At 33.8% G+C, this 22,563-nt stretch overlaps 2 protein-coding genes across 3 annotated transcripts; both read left to right on the forward strand.

The window, feature by feature from the left end:
* The first annotated feature begins 2,167 nt into the window (after window positions 1–2,167).
* On the forward strand, window positions 2,168–2,999 carry LOC107936340 (late embryogenesis abundant protein D-19-like). The gene is made up of 2 exons (XM_016869044.2): window positions 2,168–2,388; window positions 2,491–2,999. Exons 1-2 carry the CDS (start codon window positions 2,244–2,246, stop codon window positions 2,652–2,654), a joined length of 309 nt encoding a protein of 102 aa, XP_016724533.1. The 5' UTR covers window positions 2,168–2,243; the 3' UTR covers window positions 2,655–2,999.
* Window positions 3,000–3,907: 908 nt separating this feature from the next.
* LOC107936371 (anaphase-promoting complex subunit 1) lies at window positions 3,908–22,133 on the forward strand. Of its 2 annotated transcripts, XR_001694387.2 has the most exons (38): window positions 3,909–4,283; window positions 4,432–4,495; window positions 4,624–4,708; window positions 4,937–5,223; window positions 5,375–5,480; window positions 5,584–5,744; window positions 7,278–7,465; window positions 7,558–7,627; window positions 8,665–8,835; window positions 9,144–9,622; window positions 10,133–10,592; window positions 11,097–11,435; window positions 11,723–11,806; window positions 12,259–12,351; window positions 12,472–12,531; window positions 12,923–13,021; window positions 13,302–13,442; window positions 13,808–13,888; window positions 14,022–14,093; window positions 14,358–14,429; window positions 15,160–15,253; window positions 15,331–15,413; window positions 15,836–15,892; window positions 16,016–16,093; window positions 16,182–16,303; window positions 16,394–16,554; window positions 16,684–16,760; window positions 16,838–16,951; window positions 17,046–17,147; window positions 17,760–17,900; window positions 18,128–18,301; window positions 18,594–18,657; window positions 18,739–18,878; window positions 18,964–19,121; window positions 19,382–19,460; window positions 19,689–19,787; window positions 20,452–20,905; window positions 21,839–22,133. XR_001694387.2 is itself a non-coding variant. In XM_016869090.2 (37 exons), the coding sequence occupies exons 1-37, from the start codon at window positions 4,057–4,059 to the stop codon at window positions 20,836–20,838; spliced, it is 5,469 nt and encodes a 1,822-aa protein (XP_016724579.2). In that variant the 5' UTR covers window positions 3,908–4,056; the 3' UTR covers window positions 20,839–22,133. The 2 variants fall into 2 exon arrangements, 1 of the variants encoding a protein (XP_016724579.2); XM_016869090.2 differs by having other exon boundaries at window positions 3,908–4,283; window positions 20,452–22,133.
* The last annotated feature ends 430 nt before the right edge of the window (window positions 22,134–22,563 follow it).

The following is a 22,563-nucleotide window of genomic DNA, read 5'->3' on the forward strand; positions in this document are numbered from 1 at the left end:
GTCCAAAGTGGCGGGCATAAATCGGCAAAAGAATCGAGCATCCACCAAACTAGAGAGGACGACAACAAAACTAACCCTAAAACCACTCGCGAAAACAATACTACATGCACAAGTAAGACTAAAAAAACGTACTACAATAGTAGACAAAAATTATAAAAGTAAATACTTATTAAATAATAAAACAAACAAACAAATAAAAATGTAAAATTTAATACAATACGAGTCAAAACTGACTCATGAAATAATTTATTATTCTAAAATACTCTCAAAATTTAGAAACAGATTAACAAGTCAATGAAGAGCTACCTTAAAATTAAGGGTCCATTTGAAAGTTACGAATTTTTATGTTAATATATGATAAAATTGAATTTTAGTCCTTCAAAATAATAATTTTTTTTATCGAGTCTTGTAAAATTTTTTAACTCATTTTTGATTTTTTTTTTTGCCTTGCTAGACCCAAAAACTTACTTAAAAAATATCAAATTTTTTACTACTTAATTTAATCCATTGATTTTATTTATTTTGTTTATATGTGTTTTCTGGAGTTGGAACTTTCTAAAAAGAAAGAAGAAAAAGAAAAAACTTGCATCACCATCTTCTTGATGCCTCATATATAAAAATACCTACTCAATAAAATAATGGGATTATTATTTGACATTTTTATACCAAAGGGACTTATTCTAAAATTGGTCAAACCAAGCAGCTAATTCAAAAAAGTTGCATATTTTATATATGCATGTGATGTGATTATCAACTTTTATTATTTAAATATAACAAGGACTTTTTATAAAAATATTATATGTTTGGAAAATTTTTCAATTAATTAATTGGTTTAGTTATAAGAAATTTATTATTTTGAAATTTTAGGTCACTAACTCAACCTCTCCTTTTATCAAAATAAATATGACTTTATTAGTAAATTGACCCTAAAATCACATCCCAGTTTCTCAAACAATCAACGTGATTAACGCAATTTAGACCCAGGCTACACTTTGAGCGATGGACACCCTTAATCATCAAATTATAATGCCTTAGGTGACGTATTACCGTCTAGAAATATTACGTGTCTTAGTCTTAAGCACATTACAAAAAATATTAATATATAGTGAATTGAAGAAAAATTCAAAAACTAAATGAGTCTTAAGCATTTAAAATTTGATAGGCCAATAGTTGATACACATATAACATATCTGCATATATTTTTTTAATTTTTCAATTTAGTCGTATATTATTGTTAAATTAATTGCAGTTTTTTAAGTTATGTTTTTAAATTTAGAGTAATTTAGAATCTAGATGATAATTTAAGTATATCCAGAGAAATTAGCCATGTTGTTGATCATGTGCATGTAAATTTTCCAAATTAATATAGTTAAAATATATTATCTGTATTTGAAAGAAATTTGAGATTTAACTTATGTACTTAAAAAAATTTAAAATTAAAATTTTTTAATTTTTTAAATTAGTTTTCTCAATCCGATCATTAACATTGTTAATATTTTTTGTCAGAATTTTCAACTCAATATGTTGATTAAATTTCCTTCATATGATATGTTATATTATTCAAGTTGATCAAAAAATATTAAAGTTATTAACAATTAAACTACTATTTTTAAATTAAAAGAATTTATTTTTTAACTTTTAAAGTATAAAGATTAAATCTCAACTAATGTAAAAGTAAAGTGACTAATATTTAGGGGCTTTCATGGTACTGAGTAGACTTATTGATACACTCTGTGTTAGTCAATGACCAATGTCTTCACAAGACATATGAGAAAAAAACTTATCATATGTCAAAATATAAGACTACTATGTGACATAATGTTATTGATAATCATTGCTACATTAATATAATTTAATAGTATTAGACAAATATCTAAATTTGTGAAAAAAAAAATCTCATTTCTACCATTAATATATATCGTACAGCTACTGTTTCTTTTTATTTACACCCTAGGCAAGAGATAACGTGTGAAGACCCTAAAGTGTCCCTCAAAAGTTTACCATGCAATGGACTGAACAAAAATTACTCGTGTCATCTTATTGGCTGACGGTGTGCTTACGTGGATCACAACCTGTTTCCTTAATCCACCACGTCGCCAATGCTTATCATTCATCACCGATCAACCCCATGCACTCCCTCCCATATATATACAAGCATTTCCCGCAATCGGTACAATCATCACTATCACAACTCACAGCAATATTATCACAAGCAGCAGCTAAAAAAAAAGGCAAGAAGAAAAATGGCGTCAGAGCAATATCAAGCTATGAGGAATGCACCACAAGAGGAAAAAGAAGAGCTTGATGCAAGGGCAAAGCAAGGGGAGACTGTGGTTCCTGGTGGGACTCGTGGGAAAAGCTTGGATGCTCAAATTAACCTAGCTGAAGGTATAAATTAATAAAGCAAGAATTTGTTTGTGTTTGTCAAATGTGTGTGTTTTAGGTTTTAATCAATATGCGGTTTTTTTTGAAATGTATGATGATGAAAAGGGAGGCACAAAGGAGGGGAAACAAGGAAGCAACAACTAGGAACAGAAGGGTACCAAGAAATGGGACGCAAAGGTGGTCTGAGCAACTCTGATATGTCTGGCGGTGAACGTGCAGCTGATGAAGGTGTCACCATCGATGAATCCAAGTTCAGAACCAAAAACTAAATATCATCTCCCACGACAGAACCCTAGCTACTCTTTTTATATATAAACCCTAATAATGTATGTTTGTTTTAGGTTTTAGGAAGAACTGAACCAGTTTATATGTAACAAAACGCTGGACATGTTTAAGCTTTAGCTTGGTGTCTGTAATCTAAGCTATAGCCCTGTTGACGGTTTGTTTTAGTGTTATTAGGACTAAACCAGTTTACATGTAAAAACTGGACATGTTTAAAGCTTAGCTTGGTGTCTGTAATCTAAGCTGGAGCTTAGTTTTTTACTGTTTGTTTTAGTGTTTTAAATGAGGACTAAACCAGTTTATATGTAAGAACTGGGCATGTTTAAAGCTTAGCTTGGTGTGTTTATATATGGACCTAGTGTTTTAACTGTTAAATGATGGAGTCACCATTGCTGAATCCAAGTTCAGCACCAGAAGCTAAAATCATCTCCCACAACAGACCCTAGCTAGTCTTTATATATACATGTACATGCGGAGTTTTGACAAAACCAGTTTATATGTAAGAACTGGACATGTTTAAATCTTAGCTTGGTGTGTTTCTATATGGACCTATCGTTTAACCGTTAAATGATGGAGTTACCATTGCTGAATCTAAGTTCAGCACCAGAAGCTAAAATCATCTACCCCGACCCTAGCTAGTCTTTATATATATATGGAGCTTTGACAAAACCAATTTACATGTAAGAACTGGACATGTTTAAGCTTATAAACTTGGTGTCTGCAATCTAAGCTATAGCCCAGTGTTTTAACTGTTTGTTTTAGTGTTCTAAATGAGGACTAAACCAGTTTATATGTAAGAGTTGGGCATGTTTAAAGCTTAGCTTGGTGTGTTTTTATTGGACTCTTAGCCAGAGCCTAGTGTTTTAACTTAAAAATATATGGAACTTTTGGTAAATGATCATTTACTATTCGATTTTTTTTTTGATTTATGGAAAGATATGGTGATTTTTAAAATCGAAATAATACTAATTTTAATTTTTAATATTTATATATTGGTTTAATTTTTTAATTTTTATTATTTTTTAATATTTTAGCCTGAAAAGTCTAAAAATTATCAATAAAAAATATATAAGAAATGAAAACATTTTAATTTTATAATGTTTTTTTAAATATTAATTATTTTTTGAAATGTAGCTTACCCTAAAAAGTCTATGCCCATGGGGTTGTTCTCATCCCATGGGAGGATAGCATTATTATGTCTGTATCCAAACAGAAAAACCTTCTAGGGTTTTAATTTTTTGGTGCTAAAATTAAAAAAAAAAATTAACAAAAAAGAGCGGGAGATAAAATTATAAACCATAGAACTCGCATTTCCAATTGCAAGCTCATTTCAATTTCTACACTTTTGACTCCCTAAACCTCTCTTCGAGTCGACTCACTCCTCAAAAAATGCCGGTTGGCGTTCGCCAACTCTCCGTACTCGGCGAGTTCAAGCCGTTCGGATTAATCGCCGAGGCACTTGACGGAAAACCGTCGGATACTTCGACCGATGATTACGATTATTTCCTCTTCGATCAAGAAATCGCGAGGCAACATGAGGATAGTTCGGATAATGACGCCTCGGCTTCAGCTCTCAGTGACCGCCGTGACCACGAGCTCTTTATACGAGGCAACCGGTTATTATTTTCACTTTTTCAGTAGTTTTTGATCAAAATTAGCTGCTGGTTACTTTTTGTACTGTTAAATTATTGGAAATTTGAACTTAGCGATAAGATTGACTAAAATTTGAGCTCAATTTAATCGTTTTTTACTTGCCTGTAACAGTATAATTTGGAGTATTGGTGCAAGAGTTTTTAAGAGATTCACATTACCTTCTTCTGTCATCAAGGTCTGTTGAATTGTCAATGGATTTTGAAATTAATGCTTTAGCCGTATGAAAAATAATATTCTTGGTGTATTTTGCTCGTTTTTACTAAATGATTTTTGTTTTGGCAACATTTTTTACCTTAATTCTAGGCATGCTGGTGTCGTATGGGTGATAATCCGGAAGCTCTTCTTTGTGTCTTACAACTTGATTCTTTAACCATCTACAATACATCAGGTAAGCATTGTAGACGAAAGCCGATTGTCAAAAACCTTTCTAGCTCTTGTTTTGCAGAGCTTAAGCTTATTTCCACTAGAGAGTAGCCAATGTTATATTTCTGGACTGGTTTATTTGGTTCTAAGGTTACTTGTTTTATCGTGTTCATTTTAGCTTATTGAACTTTGATCCTGATTTCTTAATGGTGAACGAAACTGATTTTCCTGATGCTTTTGTTTTGTGTAACAGGTGAAGTAGTATCCATTCCTCTTCCTGGTTCCATCACATCTATTTGGTCTCTTCCATTTGGACTGTTACTCCAGCAGGGGGCTGAAGGGAATTTACTAAAGCATGGCCCATTTCCATATTCAAGTCCTTCACTGGGTTCCCGTGACATAATTCGTAATAGAAGAGAAACTGGGCATAGCCCGCATAACAATTATAGTTTTCTGAGTGCTTATGATCAGCTTCTTAAAGGAGAATCAAGCTCAATGTCGTCACATTTGATTCTGAAAGATCTATTGGAAGAACCACAGGTTTGCAATTGAATGCATCTTATGTTTATATTTTTTTCTTCAGATGCTTAAGTATACATACAATTGTATTTTCGATAACATTGATTCTTCATTTTGAGCTTTTTGATTTTATATCTAGAGTTGAAAATATTATGTGACATGAAATTTGCAGTCAATTTACATTGAAGAAAGAGGAAAACTGAACATAATGAGGGATTTTGATGAAAGAACAATTTGGACCAGTGATCTCATCCCTCTAATGGCATCATATAACAAAGGTTTTGCATTCAACTTTTGTCTGATTAATACTTTTCCCCGCTAATATTTATTTACTTATTCTTTTCATATAATTTATTTATACTTTTGTTACTTTGTATGCAGTTAAAATGCAGCATTCAGTTTGGGTTGCTGAAGTAATTAATTCAAGCCTTGAAGTGGAAAATTCAAGTTTATCTGCTACAGTTCCTACTGGTGTATTACCGAAACGCTTCAGCTTCCATAGAATATGGCAGGGGAAGGGGGCTCACACAGCTGCTTCTAAGGTACTTGATCCCATTGTTGTCAAGGTGTGCACCTAGGTGCGCTTTTCTAGAAGGCGATGAGCATAAAAAAGGCCTGCCTTTTTGAATTCTCTTTAATTTCTTTAATTTTTCAGTGTTTTCGTTTGATATACCTTTACTAGGAAGAAAGGCATAACATCAAACTAAGCATTCAACAACAAACATTGACCAAAAGGAAATCATGCATATTGACCAATAAAAAGATTGTATGTTAAACTTGACCATACTTTAGAGTTAACTACGTATCTTAAGCATTATATATTATACATATGCAGATTTGCAAAGCCTCATATATGTACATATTGCGCTTTACTTCACTCAGGATACCCCTTTTTTTGCGCCTTGTGCTGAAGGCAATATAAGGGTTCTAGTGCCTGGAGTGAGCCTTTGGCAACACTGCTTGATCCTTTTCTTTAAAATTTTACCTTTATGAGTGTTATCTATCTGGTAGTCTGTTATCAATAGTTATATTTGTTTATCCTTTATCCTTTCTTCTTCTTCTTTTTCTTTTTTTTTTTTTCATTTTTAAAGTTGGTTAATTAGGATAATTGTGTGCATTGTAGAATTCTTGAACACCTTAGGAAATATTTTTTTGTTTATAACACTTGATTATCTTTTGCTAAATTTTTGAAAAAGGCACCTAGAAAGCTTCAGCTAATATTTTTGATTCTGTTAAGAGTTCAGTTGTCAGCGTGGAAAATCAAATTGGGTTAGATATTTAGGTGCCTAGTCTACCTGCATCTTTTTGTCTGGAGAAGAAAAGTTAGTCATACCTCCAGTTGCCTGAAATTCTTATATGACAGACCATTTAATGCATTTTAGGCTCTCAGATTTCTTAAAGGTTGGATAGTATAGCTTTATTGGTACTAAGATCCTTATCAGCAAGTTGCTTGGAGACATGTTAAACACTGTATTTCACCTATTCAACTTGTGAAAGTTCCTTGCCTTGATGTGAGGGAATGATAACTTTGGTAAGTATATTTTAAATGAGCTTTGTTTGACTTCTCTGGTTTTCCAATTCCCTTAATGGTTATGGAATTGCATGCACATTATCGTCTTTGTCATAATTCTATTTTACATTTGTTTTTTCTTTGGATGCATCCATGTATAATATGTCATGTAATGCACGATACTGGATTGTCATGCTGAGAGAGGGAGAGCAAGACCGAAGAAGACATATGTGGAAACAATAAAGATGGAAAATACTTTCACTTGGCTTATGGAGGATGTGAACTTAAAATACAGTATAGTGGTCCACTATGATCTGTGTAGCTGGTCCTATAAATATAATTAGTAGGCTGAGTTTGTTATTGTCCTAATATTCCATTCGATAGCTTTTGTTAAACCTATTTTTAGCTTTTGCTTTTGCTTTTTTTTTTTTGTTCTTCGTTTCCCAACTTCTCATTCAAGTCCTCTGAAGTTTAAGTTTATTTTTATGATGCTTTTCTTTTTACCAGTAATTGATGATTTAGCTATTTGTGTTAAGTGTTAACTGCTGGCCTCAAACATTTCCAGGTGTTTCTTGCAACTGATGATGATTCAGCTCCTATAATTTGTTTTCTTTTCTTAGAGCAAAAAAAATTACTTTCTTTAAGGCTTCAGACTGTTGAAATAAATAACGAGATACTATATGATGTTAAACCTGATATGAGCTGGAGCATACCTGCAATTGCTGCAGCTCCTGTCATTGTGACACGGCCCAGGTATTGCTACATTTATCTTTTTCTTAAAAAAATAATTTAAGTGGCTGATTTTTTTAGATTCTTTGTTATGGTTTTCTTTGATTTTTTCCCAGTGTGAAGGTGGGATTGCTGCCATATACAGACATCATTGTTTTGGCTCCAGAAAGCATATTAATTCTTTATGTAAGTTCTTCCTTTTCATGCTTTTGGCTTAGTGTGGTTTATAATATTTGTATAGGCAATTCCTTTTTAATTTCCTTTTGATACATTTTCTACTAAAATTATTTGTCTTTTGCACCCTTCCAATTGCTGATACTTTAGGATGCTGCTATGGTCTCTGTGTAGTTTCTGCCATTATGCTGATGTGCAGTTAGTTATTCCCTCGCTTGTAATCCATGTTTCTGTTTTTCATGGAATTTAGAGGCTATTCTGTTTTTTCCCCTGGTATAGACTTTCTAATTTTTAGTGGATGTCTTTTCCATTTGGCAGTTTATCTTACCTTCTTGTCTTGACCTTTCAAGCATAGTGATATCTATAGTATGTTGCAAAAATATGTTACTCAAAGAAACCGCTGGTGTTTGGTTCCCATGTGGGATTATGCATCGGCTCTTGCTTTCAAGCTTTTAAATGCGAGTTCTTCTATCCAGCTGATATGAAATAGGGATGGAGGGAGGTGAGAGATATAGTATAAATCAGCATGTTAAGGCTTGACTTGGTGGGGTAACTGAAGGCAAGAAGATGATAAGAGTTAAAATGTTTAATCAACTTAGGTATGGGGTTTTGATGTATTTTTGAAGTTGGTCTTAGGTTCCAAACTTGAATATGGGTTTTAGATTTGAAGAAGTATGGGTGGCTAAAGTCTAATATTGTGAAAGCAAAGCCCAAAAATCAATAACGAATAAGAAAGTATTTGTGAATTTTTGATGAAAAGAGAGTAAGAAATCAGTTTCTTCATGCTAATAATGTAATGTGATATTTATGTAGCCAGTCTTATTTTAAGTCCCCTTCTTTCCTAAGTCCTGTACAAATATCGAACAGTAGTAGGTAAGTCTAGGCACACGTAAGTTGTTGATGCCAAACTCCAAAGGAAGTTGATCGTTTAATAATTTTCTTTGACTTTCATCTTTTGATTTTGCTATCTCGATGCCTAAGAGAACGTCAATAAAAGGTTGACTGACTATTCTTTTGTTGATTATAACCTGCATCTCATTTAAATGCAGTCCGGGAAGCAATGCCTTTGCAGATATTTGCTGCCTTCATGTTTGGGCATAGGAAATCCCTCTTGCAATTTGGGGTTCTCAAAAGCAACATCCATTTCCCATGACCTCAAGATTGTAGGATTGGCTGACGCTGTTGAAGCGCGTATTAATGTGAAAGTAAATAATCGAATGGTATTGTACTTCCATGCTTTACTTTATTGGTTCAAGTGTTCTACTCTTGCTACTCAGTTGCTTACTATTCTATTTACAAATCTTGTTTTACTTTCATATATTTATTTTTCTATTGCATGAATTTTGCCCCTTGTAAGTGAAGCTGTTACTTTCTGTTTCTAGTAGTATTGAAGCAATTAAAAGTTCTATACTGTAGAAAATCTTGGTAGCCCTGAATTAGTTTCACTGTATGTTGCAATCTATTGAAATTTCTCGCTTTACATCACAGTTATGAGCTTTAACAATTTTAATTTGCCACGTATGTATAGATATTTCGATGTGCACTACATAGAAGCCCGTCATCGTCGTTGGCAAATGATTCCATAACAGCAATGGCTGAGGGGCTTAGCCCGAGTTTCTATAACCATTTTCTGGTTCTTCTTTGGGGTGATAGTGAATCTAGCCGCTTGTCAGAGGCTAATCCTACTGTTGATTCTGAATGGAGTTCCTTTTGTGATGCTATCATGCAAATGTGCAAGAAGTCATCTGTAGTTTCTCAAGAGACAGCAGAGTCGTCTTGGGAGTTTCTTCTCAATAGCAAATTTCACAAGAACTACTGCAAAATAAACAATATGATTGGATTGTCTTCTGGTGTAGCACTTGACAGGACAGGATTGGATTCAATGAGATCAAATATAGATGGTACAAAAAGTTCAGAAAAATCATTTCACTTTGATCTATTGATGGAAAGTTTGGACTCTCTGCATGCAGTTTATGAAAGTCTGAAAATGGATAACCTTCGAAGAAGGTAAATCAAAATCCCGTCCGTGCTATTCTCTTCACATGCTTTAGGTTCTAATGACTTTTTGCTATTAATCTTTCTGTCTGTTTATTTTTTGCTCTTGCCTTTTCTTTGCTCTTGCTGGCATTTTCTTCAATGTAGTTGCTTCAATAGATAATAATTTCACAAAGCATCTCTGTTTCATGAAAAAAGTTTAAAATATTACAATGTAAAATGATGTAGCTAGCTGATATGCGGCAATATTCATATGAGAGGGACCATGATTTATTCTCCAAAGATTTTGGAACTTTTTCTCATTTTAAATTGCAAGATTCCTGTCATGATATAATCGTGAGGTTAAGTGATGCAAGATTCTTAAGTTGTTAGGCTTGAATAACTTTGTGAGCTTGAAAGTTGGCTGTAATGTAATGGCTATTCATATTGACTGCTAATTTTTGTTTCTTTTGGTTTTACTTCAGCAATTTGCAAAAATGTTTTTCTGACTTTGTGCTTTTTGGTGTGAATTTCCTTAAATAGGGATTTGGAGCTTCTGGCAATTCTATTGTGTAATATTGCAAAATTCTTGGGTGAAGAATGTTATTTGGATCATTATGTTCGTGATTTTCCTGCTCTTTGCAAGACAGTCAAGATGGGCATAAATTGTTTGTCCAGCAAAGCTCCTTTCAATTTATTCAGATGGTTGGAAAATTGTTTGCAACATGGGTGTACTTCCGACAAAACTAACAATCTTCCACTAGTAGTTTGTAAAGATGGAAGTTCTGTGGTGAGCTGGGCTCGTAAGATTGTATCTTTTTACAGTTTATTATGTGATGCTAAAATCATAGGAAATAAGCTTTCATCTGGTGTTAGCTGCAACATTGCCTCTGGATCATCTTCCTCTAATGAGGAGCTCACGGTGTTGGCAATGGTTGGGGAGAAATTTGGGTTAAAAGAGTTAGATTCTTTGCCTTCTGGTGTATCTCTTCCTCTCCGACATGTAAGCTCCAATAACTCATAATACATGTAATTTTTAATCAAATATTTTGACAAGGCTTGAAGTATGATTTTGGTGCTACTGTCTATAACATTATAATATAAAAGGAATATTAGGTCAGTAATGACATTGTTAAACTTAAATGTTATCCATGATTATGGCTGGATATTGTTATTATTCATTATGATCTTTGTTTGTTAATATGTTTTCCATGTTAAATAGGTTTGTTATTCATTCTCAGCAATAAAGATGCTTCTTAAATTTATTGTTACATTTTTCACTTTCTCATTGTGCTCCCTCCATTATGAAAAAAATAGTTTTTCTTTTTATGATGTTTCATTGTCCTGTTAGAAGACACTTTAATGTTGCCCTTGAAAAGATGTTATCAGAATTTTTGTACCTTTCACTGGTCGCTCACTAAAAGGGTGATTTCTTCCCCTTTTTTTTTTTTTTTGCTTTGCTTTGCTTTACTCATGAATCATGATTGCTTGTGCATTTGCTTCTTAGGCTTTGGATAAGTGTCGCGAGTCTCCTCCTGCTGACTGGCCTGCAGCTGCATATGTACTAATTGGTCGTGAGGATTTGGCTTTGTCCTGTTTGGCACGTTCATGCAAATTTAAGGAACTAGAAACACAAACAAATATGAATTTGGTCTCTATGTCTACACCTTACATGCTACATTTGCATCCTGTGACAATTCCTTCAACAATATCTGATACTGTTGGTCTGGAAAGCACCAAGTTCGAGGATACAGATTCCATTGATGGATCAATGGCAGATGGCATGGAGAACATATTCAGCTCTTGCACCCAGTTGAGATATGGTCGGGATCTAAGATTAAATGAGGTCTGTCGCAGTCCAATCTTTTAAACAATAATGTCTAAGGCTTTATGTTGAGTTTAGAAGTAACTACTCTATGATCTTCACTGATACATCCTTAGATTTAGAATTAAATTAGGAAGTGCTTCCCCTTTTTACATCTGAAATAAGATTGGACATTCATCTTTAGTGTTCCTTCTGTTGTTTATAATTTTTGTTGCATGTTTATGTATATTTTTAATTATTGCGGAAAATGGAAATATGGTTGTTGAAATTTCTTGTCTTTTCGTACTTGCTATTCTCACTGGTACTAGGTTAGGCGCCTTCTATGCTCTGCAAGACCTGTGGCTATCCAAACATCAGCCAATCCAAGTGCCTCTGATCAGGATCTTCAACAGGTATGCTTCTTTTGTTGCTTGATTTGAATGCTGTATAGCCACCTCTTTTCCTTCTAGCAGATTGTAGCTTAAGTTGTAATCATTTTCTAATAAATTGGTCTGACAATGTATGGTACCACATGTATATCTATATATGCTTAGATCAATATTCTTAAAACACACTGGATGCATTAGCCTACAATTTCCTCCTTCCTTTGATAATGCCCTTGATAGTTTCTTTATAAGGAGATAGTGATAATGTTTGAGGGCTTGCAAAATACCCTTGAGATTTTAACATGAATATCTGACAGGATATGCAAACAACTTACATGATGAGATTCATTTAGTTTGGTAGTCTCTTCTATCTGACATGTTAGCTGTCATTTTAGAAGAGTAATAATATGATGATTATAGTTTGCGCTACACATAACTCAACGCAGATTGCATACATTAATGTTGTTTTGTTTGTTCAGGCTCAACTGTGGCAGCTTGCACAAAGGACTACTGCTCTTCCTCTTGGCCGTGGGGCATTTACTTTAGCAACCATATATACTCTATTAACAGAGGTACTCGCTCTTTTGGATTTTTACATTTATTTTCATCAATTGATTGTTTTCTTATGAGATTGATTACCTTAAGATGCATGCCACTTTTTTCCTGATGGAATCTCTTGCCACTTTATGCAGGCCTTTACTGTCCCAAAGCTTGTTTTAGCAGGGCGGTTGCCAGCCCAACAAAATGCCACTGTAGGTCCAGCAATAATTCTTTTGCTATTTCTTTTTTTCTTTTTAACATGCATTTGTTCTTTGGGTGATATCATATATACTGTCAAGTTTCCCTGTGAGTGAGCAACTGTATTATCATTTATGGAAAATTTGAACTAGAAAGCTTTCAGCAAAATATTATTATATATGGCGTATAATTCTTGCTCTATATTTTCAAGATTTATTGCCTATTTTTTTAAACTGTCGGATGCTTGGGTTAAGAATTCTGTGTTTAGCCACAGAAACCATTTGTAATTCTGTTCTTCTCCTTACTGTTCTTTCTTTTAAACATTCTCCCATTTATCTCCTTTGCATCATTTTCAGTTTTTTTTTTCCTTTTTGTATTTATTTTCTACAATTGTTGTGCTGATAGGTTAATCTTGATCCAAGCATAAGGAACATTCAAGAACTCAAGTCATGGCCTGAGTTCCACAATGCTGTTGCTGCCGGGTTAAGATTGGCCCCACTTCAGGTTAATATGATATCTTTTGGAAGTACAATACCAGTTTTACAGTGGGCCAAAAGTTCCTGTTTCTTCATGAATCTATTCTTTGAAAATTGCTTATGTCGTCTGGTTATTTATTTATTTATGAATATACAGTTAAAAGTACCTCGCAAAATTTGAGACTGTATGTTGCCATTTATGTTCTCTAATTTTCTTTTTCTCTTGCTCAGTTGTGCTAATATATTATGTGGTTTACGCATGCTTGCTAGTTTGGGATTATTATGTGATGCATTTTAAGCTTTTGCAGGGAAAAGTGTCAAGAACATGGATAATATATAACAGGCCTGAGGAACCTAATGCAGTTCATGCTGGACTTCTCCTTGCTCTGGGACTACACGGGTTTCTGCGTGTTTTAACTATTACGGACACATACCAGTACTTTTCACAGGTTCTCTTGTTCATTGAAACTTTTTTCTTGCAATTGATTGGTTACAGCACAACCTAATTAATTATGTGATGATCCTGTGACTGGTTCTGGAATTCTCAAGATAAAAGAGGGGGAGAAATCAGTATTGACTAAATGCATTTTAAGATGAAAAATCATGTTTCGAAGTCTTTAATCGCAAGGTTAACTGAATGTAATTGCATTTGCTTAGTGATTTCTGGTATCTCTATAGCTGTAATCACTGAGGTAGGAACAACTTCTATCTCTGCAAGAAACCTGCATACTTTTTGATAAGTATACTAAAGGCTCAAGTAGCCCTTTTTCATTATTAGGTTTTAATATACCTAACTGATTTTTTTCACCAATAGGAACATGAAGCGACAACTGTAGGCTTAATGCTTGGTCTGGCAGCCTCTTATAGAGGGACCATGCAACCTTCTATATCAAAGGTAATAATTTATGCTTTTTGAGCTTTAATGTAGTACCTAATGTTTGCTGATAATATTAACATTCTTCTAACATTGCGGATCAATACACATCTGCTATGTCATCTAACCTGAACAATGGCTCTACTCTATACAGTGCCTTTATGTGCATATACCTTATCGACATCCATCTTCCTTTCCAGAGTTGGAGTTACCAACACTGCTGCAGGTAACAGATTGTACTTCTCTCGTTATATAATTTACTTGCACACTTGTATGTGTTAGGAATTATATATAGATTCATTCATTATTGTCATCAGATTGCCAGCATTGATGTTTGAACTGAAATAAACCTTGGACATGCAGCTTTAGCAGGTTGCAAACCAAAGTATTGTTCTTTGAGCTTCTTTATGTGAACATTAAAGTCACCTTATTTATTCATATTTCTCTATTCTTTGGAGTAATTATTCTCACACTTTTCTGGGTTCTACAGACTGCAGCACTAATGTCAGTTGGGCTTCTTTTTGAAGGATCAGCACACCCTCAAACAATGCAAACATTACTGGTATGATTTTACTTCTTATAGTTCTTTTGCTTATCAACTTAATAGGATGTTTTACTAATAATTGTAGGTCAACAATAAGCATCCTTGTTTGTACTCCTGAGAAAGTTCAAAATTGTATTTGAAATGCACACATGTATACGTATAGTATATTTTTACTTCTTATAGTTCTTTTGCTTATCAACTTAATAGGATGTTTTACAAATTGTAGGTAAACAACAAGCATCCTTGCTTCTACACTTACAGAAAATTCAAAATTATATTTGACATGCACACATGTATGCATATATACATATAAGAAAATGGACATTTACTTGTATAATTAGTATGTGCGTGTATACACACACATGAATACCGCAGACATGCAAGATTTATCTTTTACATTCTCTTTATTTGTCCAACAAATTTCTGGTAACTGTTGCTATTTGCTTTATTCTATGGTTCCTTGGTTAATAATACATCTTCCACGGAAAAGAACCTTTTTTTTTTTTGTATTATAAATCAATTTCTATCCATGCATTTTGACTGTTCAATCTGAGTTTTTGGATAGAAAACAGAGTTGGGTTGTATTCGTAACAATAATTAATAAGCATTTTCCCTTTTTATTACAATGATTAAAATACATCTTCCTACCATTGTAAACATATGCAGCACCTTTGGACTGTTTCTGCAATTTTCTTCATTCTTAATTGTTACCAAATCTCTTGTAGTTAAACATGTCTTTTTCTTGCAGGGTGAAATAGGCCGAAGAAGTGGAGGTGACAATGTCCTTGAAAGGGAGGGTTATGCTGTTTCTGCCGGCTTTTCATTGGGTCTTGTTGCATTGGGTATGAATCATTCTGGGCTTTTATATTAATGAATGTCTTTTAAGTTATGGTTCAGATAACTGCTATCTTGAATGAAGGCCGAGGAGAAGAGGCATTGGGATTCATGGATACACTGGTTGATCGGCTATTTCACTATATTGGTGGGAAGGAAATCCGTAATGTACATTGCCCACTTTAAACTTGGTTTGTTCTTTTTGGTTTCTTCTGGTGGAGGGTATGGGTTAAAAATCAATGGTTTTGTAACATATTTCTTAGTTCTGTACAGTAAGAAGTATATCATCTTGATCAGTCTATCCTTCCTGAAAAGTTTGTCCCCTTTCAATTAGCACAAGGTTTAATAAGTACAATTTCATTTTCATACCACTCCTCTTTACACTTTTTTGATCCTTTCTTATTTTCTAACAGTTACTGCTTCTATATGATTTAGGAGTGGACAAACATAATAGATAGCTAAAGAAAAATTTTGGATGAGTATTTTGGGGAGGAAGATGAATTTTCCCATGGCTTTTTTCTCCTTGAATTTTTTTACATTTTCTGAAGTGCAAATCCTCTCTCTCTCTTTTACCAACTATTTTAATTCAGGAAAGATCCCTTCTGCTTGCGGCATCAGTGGATGAACACAATCGGGTCACTGGGCAGGTTTGTTACCTATCATTGACTTAATTAAGTTCCCTAATTATAACCTTGTGTTTGAAATTTCCGTAAAAATGTACAATTTTTTTCCTCTCAAGGCTGCTGATATCTGTTATATTGGTGTACTAGATGATGGACGGAACCACTGTCAATGTTGATGTCACTGCACCTGGGGCTATGATAGCTCTTGCTTTAATGTTTCTGAAGGTAATTTTAACATGGGAAATTATGAGCAGATTACCACATGCATATGACATAAATAAGATATATTAACCTTTCTCATTTTATATACCAGAGTGAATCAGAGGTGATTGTCTCTCGGCTTACAATCCCTCAAACACATTTTGATTTGCAATACGTAAGACCTGATTTTATAATGCTTCGTGTCATTGCTCGGAATTTGATAATGTGGGGCAGGTAATTTACTTGATAAATGTCTTAATTATTGAAGCATTCACTGTTTAAGCTTCTAGTTTTCATAACTGAGTTTAAGATTATTCTCTTCAGGATTCATCCCTCCAAAGACTGGATTCAGTCCCAGATTCCTGAAATTATAAAAAGTGGTGTCAAAGGTCTTAGGGATGATACTATGGACATTGATGAAATGGATGCAGAAACTATTGTCCAGGCATATGTCAATATAGTGGCTGGGGCATGTATTTCTCTTGGTATGGTATTCCTGCTGATTCATATACTGTTTACCACGTTTAGTCTTGCATATTCTCAACCTTATCATATTTATGCAGACACACCAAGAAAAAGAGAGTATCTTATATCTGTTATGATTAATTTTGCAGGATTGAGATTTGCTGGCACAAAGGATGCAAATGCACAGGAGTTGCTTTATGAATATGCTGCCTACTTTTTGAATGAGGTCTTACATAAAATATGATACTGCTCAACAAGTACAATTGCTTTTGAGAGATAACTGAGTAATTTTAACGGCTGCAGATCAAGCCTGTTTCCACTACAAATAGGAGTACCTTTCCCAAAGGTTTATCTCAGTATGTTGACCGAGGCACATTGGAGATATGCCTTCATCTTATTGTTCTATCCTTGTCTGTGGTAAATGAAGTTGATAATTTTATTATTATTGTTGTTGTTATGTTGCCAAATTCTGCCAAGTAATAGTAGTGACTTCTGAGTCATTTGGATGTAGGTTATGGCTGGCTCTGGACATTTACAAACCTTCCGGCTTTTAAGGTTTCTCCGCAACCGGAGCTCTGTAGATGGGCATGCTAATTATGGTATCCAGATGGCGGTAATGTTTCTAAATATACCGTAGAGAAGGATCTGATTGAATTGTATCAACTTCTCATTGTGTACTTTTTTCCTTCAGATTTAGGATATAACACATTATATGCATATTTTTATGATCTCATGCATGTCACGAACTCTCGAATCATGTGGAAAGTGCAATTTTCATTCTGAGAATCTATAAGATAAGGATAATAAATTGGTTTATGCATATGGATTCTACAATTCACCTGCTGCAAAAGAAGATCATTTGTTGTTTATCATCATATATATCAAGCTTTTAACATCTCCTAGTTTGCTGTGCCAAATGCCTAATTGTTGAGCACGTGAAACTGAGGTCTTCTTGTAAACCTTTAAAGCATTTAGGGTTTAATAATCCTTCTTCCATTGCATGGAACATTACGAATGCCTCTGTGGCCAATCTTTCATCAGCAAACAATGTTGAATGCATAAGAATGGTATGGCTTATTGGTCACGACTCAATGTGTAACCCAAGATAAACTATATCATGTTTGTTCGCATTAATCTGAAATAGACGGGTTAACCAACATGCTGTCAAACAGTTTGCTTATTTTTAGGGCATCTTAATTTATTTGTAAGTGTATTCTGATTTTAGGTGAGTGTAGCAATTGGTTTCTTGTTTCTTGGTGGAGGCACGAGGACATTTTCTACCAGCAACAGTTCCATTGCAGCATTGCTTATCACTCTTTATCCACGATTGCCTACTGGACCCAATGATAACCGTTGCCACCTTCAGGTATGTTATGATTAATATTAGGGTGTTTTTCAGGTAGCTTAAAATTTGATTGGGTGGAAATAGTACTTGGTACGACCCAAGCATGGCAAAAAATATTTTACTATTGATTTTAGACGGTACACTCCAGTGGGACCTATATTTACTTGGAAGGACTTGAATTCTGTTTTGTTTTCCCAAATTGGCTTATATGTTGTACATTACCTCTTTCCTATAACTGCATTTCCCAGGCTTTCAGACATTTGTATGTCCTTGCAACGGAGGCTCGCTGGCTTCAAACTGTTGATGTTGACACTGGCCTCCCTGTTTATGCTCCTCTTGAAGTCACAATCAAGGAAACTGAGCATTATTCAGAAACAAGTTTTTGTGAGATTACTCCTTGCATTCTGCCTGAGCGTTCTATTGTAAGTCAAAGATCTGTTAACAAACTTATTAGGATTGTCAGTATTTTCAAACCTTAATTTTCCATGGAAATGAATTTTGACGTTAATTTGCATGAATCTGTTAGCTTTTGAGTGACAATTTGAATTTTGAAGTAACTATTAAACTTTCTGTTGCTAGTGTAGTGAACCTTGTGGAATAATCCAAATTGTAGGGAAACTGCATGTCAACTGTAGCAGAACCTACCTGTCTGCTAACATGTCTATTCTCAGAAAATTTCTCATGTGTAATGCTTTACTTGCCATGCTGTTGCAGTTGAAGACAGTTCGCGTCTGTGGTCCTCGATACTGGCCTCAAGTGATTGAGCTTGTTCCTGAAAGTACGTGGAGTTTGTTGCTGCAATTTTTCTTGCTAAATGTTAATTTACATATTTCTGATCATTTATGTTGTTCCCTTACAGACAAACCTTGGTGGAGTTTTGGTGACAGGAACGACCCATTTCACTCTGGTATTCTCCATGTCAAACGGAAAGTTGGAGCTTGTTCATATGTTGATGATCCCATAGGATGTCAGTCACTGCTTTCACGAGCAATGCACAAGGTTTTGTTGGCATAACTTTACCTTAACCAGCCCTTACCTGTTATAGTTAGGTCTTCAAATGGATGTTGATTTATCTGTCGCTTAGGTATTTGGTTTGACAAGTCTAAGAGCTGGCTATACGGGTAATAACAGCAACAATGGATCTGCTGCTGTTACTGTTGATCAGCTTGTCAGCACCTTCTCTTCTGATCCAAGCTTAATAGCTTTCGCACAACTTTGCTGTGACCTTTCCTGGAATAGCAGGTAAGACCAGAAATTATGTATCCGGGCCTCCAGTTCTAGAACCTGCAATGCAGTATCCTTTTTCATAGGGCTCAACTTTATTTGTGCTTCGACCTCCCCCTTCGACTCCCACCTTTGGTGTTCTATTCTATTTCACTATATTTTGAACGTTGGCTCATGAGTATCAATTTTCAATGATAATTGTAATTAATACTAAGTACTGAAGGAATTCAAGGTGCCTATTTTATCATCTATTCATTCTGAAATCAACGTGCTTGCAGATCTGATATTGATTTCCAGGAGTTTTGCTTACAAGTATTATTTGAGTGTATAAGCAAGGACAGACCAGCTCTTTTGCAGGTAATAGTCTGATTTTGTCCTAAATTCTTATTTTTTGTATACAATTTTTCTCTATTACATTGCAGTGCCAACTGGAAATAAGTTAGTTTGTTGGTATACCTATAGCCTGTTGATCAGATCAAGTTTTCTAAACGTTTTAAAATTGTTTTTTTCCGGATTCGCTTTACTCTTGTCATCTATTTCTCAATGTATTTTTTATCTGTGTTTTAATGTCTTTCTGCTTGTTAGGTCTATTTATCCTTGTATACCACAATTGGCTCATTGGCACAGCAGGTTTCCAATAGTAATCTTCTTGTTGGTGACTCGTTATCTGTCTCGAGTTTAAAGGTACTTTCCTGTAACTTCTTTATGCATTCTTGTTTCATAATACAATTATGTTATAGCGATAAAAAATTGCATAAATACTTTTTCTTTGTTTTAATTCCAAAAATACTGGAATCCTGTCTATAATGCTTCCAACTTGTATTGAATGTCACGTATAGAATGTGATACTGGATATACTCAAATTTAACAAGTCAAAACTGGCTGATTTTCGGCATGTTTTGGTTTGAAAGCTTCAATTGTTTGTTGGTGCTGGTTTGTTTTGCCTTTTAGATCTTAGGTGCACTTGTGTCCATATGTCTACTCTTTGTGGTCGTAATTTATTACTCAAGAAAAACTTTATTATTAGTTTTATCTCGAGAACTGAATTATAGTGTTATTTTCAATGAATGAACTGGGATTGAATTGCAGTATGCTATGTTGCATTGACTGGCATGGGGATATGACCCTTAAGGGCCCCCCGATACTTGGAATAACTTCAAAATTTTGAATATTACCCGTCAGGCACATACCCTTGTATACTATTCACACCCAAGTCCGTAACATAGGCTATATGCTCTGATTTTCCTTATTCTTCAATGTACGGCAGCATTGCGAATTAATTCTAATTGAGCTGCAGCTATTAGTCTGTGCTATTATCATCATTAATAATATATATCCTTTTTTGCAGCTTGCGTTGTCCTATAACGAGGCTGTCATGACTGGAAGGTTGACAACTTCAAGAGGCAGCATTGTTCAATCCGTTTTTCTAGGATCTCTTCGGAAACAGGTAGAAGAACTCTTGAATAGTGCCGAGCAATTAAAAACCGATTTGTGTAATTATCTGAACTCGGGTAGTTGGCCCAATGATGGATCCTTTGGGGTGAAAAGTTCAACAATTCTTTCTTGGTATCTTCAATGGTTTGGTGTACCGGCTGCACCTACGGTCAAGACAATGGTGGACAAAATTAAGCCCATGAATACGTCATTGTCTCCGGTTCCTTTGTTATGTTTGTTATTACCAGGCACTCACATAAATGCAGTCGAAGAGATAAACCGGTTTCTGTTGTCTACCTGAGTGTACAAATGAAGACCTGAGCATTTTTCCAGCTCGGTGCCTACCGTCTATTGGAGCATCTTCCCTGGTAAGGTTCATTTAAAATCGTTTTAAATTGTACCTTGAACCTGTTTACAATGAGAAGACATGCTACCTGCCTTTAGTAAAACTATATTAGTCACCCATTAAATTTCTTTTTTGTTACGAAAAGTTATAAAATGGTTATTTAAATATTATTAAGTTCTTTTCTGATCACCAAACTATTAATTTGTTTTTTTAGTTTAGTTGGCTAACGGTGGCATCTTTTAAAATTGACTTAATAATAATTTTAACTCTCAACATTTATAAATTATGTCATTTTAGTCTCAGTTCTAAAAAGAATTTGACATCTAAACATTGTTAATTTGATTTTTTATTTTTATTTTTTCAGCTTTGCTTTTCTTTATGACATTAAGAGTTAATTTTAAGAGAATGAGAAAAAATGAAAATTATTATCTTTATTTTTTGTATATTTTAATTAAATTTAGCTGATAAATTTGTTATTTTAGCTTTTTAGGTGAAAAGTAAAACTATAAAAAATATTAAATTACACAATGTACAAGTAATGTGGGTTAGATTTTTTTAGAATTAAGATTAAATTTACAATATATAAATGTTCTATTATGTCAATTTTAAAAATTATTATTAGTCAACTTATGATAAAAAATATAAAATTTAATAGTTGATTATTTTGTATTTTTTTGTAGCTGGGTTACTATTTTTATAACTTTTCATACCGAAGTAATAATTTTTTTTTTTCCTTATAGTTAGGATATTACAAATCTAGTTTACTGTTAATCTATATTGCTTGGACTCACAATTTTTTATGAAATACCTATATGACACATGAATAAGTTTCATATTAATGTTGAATATATTATACATACTCGTATCTAATGTTCATATTCGAACCCGAGTAACATAATCTTTTAATATTTCAAATATTTGATACTAACATGATACTTGACCTGATCTACTGAAGAAAGCACCGCAAACAGACTTGAAAACGAGATCAAATATGGATAATTTCAGAGAAGTTACCGACCATAATCGGACTACTTTGTATGCTAGGAACACCGATGCCGGTTTAATTTTCGGTAAGCCACCATTTGCTTTATATTAGTTGCCATTTTAGTGTAGCTTTTTTTTTTTTTTACAGTTTAAAATAGACGTAAATGTAGACCCCAAAATGTTTATTTATTATGTTCATTGTATCCCATAATCATGAGATACTTTGCTTCTTGTACATTAATATTAAGTACGTCAAGCTCGACATAGTCTCACCTTTTTGGCCCTTGATTATAAGACAGTCTCTTTGCTATGAACTGATATTTATTTTTTCTTAGAACGCAGTTCATCATGCTGGCATGATTTTTTTTTGGTGTTTGAAAGAGTTTATATACGTATTTTCTAAACTACTGACAAATGCACTCAAACAAGTTTCAGATTGTTGTGACAGTAAAGAGTGTCAACCATATAGTAATTTTAATTAATTATTCGAATTAACTAAAAGAGGAAAAAGTATGAAATTGTTTGATAAATAAGTGTACGAAAATTAAATGTTAAAAAGTGCAAAATAAGTGTTGAAAAGCATCTCATATATAATTAGATTATTATTATTTGATAAATGTGAATGTTAAATTATGAAAAGAATTTACATTTTATCTTTGTTTTTTTAAATATAATTAAATTTTGAACATAAATAAT

This window comes from Gossypium hirsutum, chromosome A10 (genome assembly GCF_007990345.1).
Source record: "Gossypium hirsutum isolate 1008001.06 chromosome A10, Gossypium_hirsutum_v2.1, whole genome shotgun sequence".
NCBI lineage: Eukaryota > Viridiplantae > Streptophyta > Magnoliopsida > Malvales > Malvaceae > Gossypium > Gossypium hirsutum.

What these genes read in the sequence shown, in the direction of transcription:
- LOC107936340 (XM_016869044.2), top strand. Translation starts at nt 2,244, where the DNA reads ATGGCGTCAGAGCAATATCAAGCTATGAGGAATGCACCACAAGAGGAA. An exon ending in TCAAATTAACCTAGCTGAAG is followed by an intron (nt 2,389 to 2,490) that starts GTATAAATTAAT and finishes GATGATGAAAAG; the next exon opens with GGAGGCACAAAGGAGGGGAA.
- LOC107936371 (XM_016869090.2), top strand. Translation starts at nt 4,057, where the DNA reads ATGCCGGTTGGCGTTCGCCAACTCTCCGTACTCGGCGAGTTCAAGCCG. An exon ending in TGAAAGTAAATAATCGAATG is followed by an intron (nt 8,836 to 9,143) that starts GTATTGTACTTC and finishes ACGTATGTATAG; the next exon opens with ATATTTCGATGTGCACTACA. An exon ending in ACAATCGGGTCACTGGGCAG is followed by an intron (nt 15,893 to 16,015) that starts GTTTGTTACCTA and finishes TTGGTGTACTAG; the next exon opens with ATGATGGACGGAACCACTGT.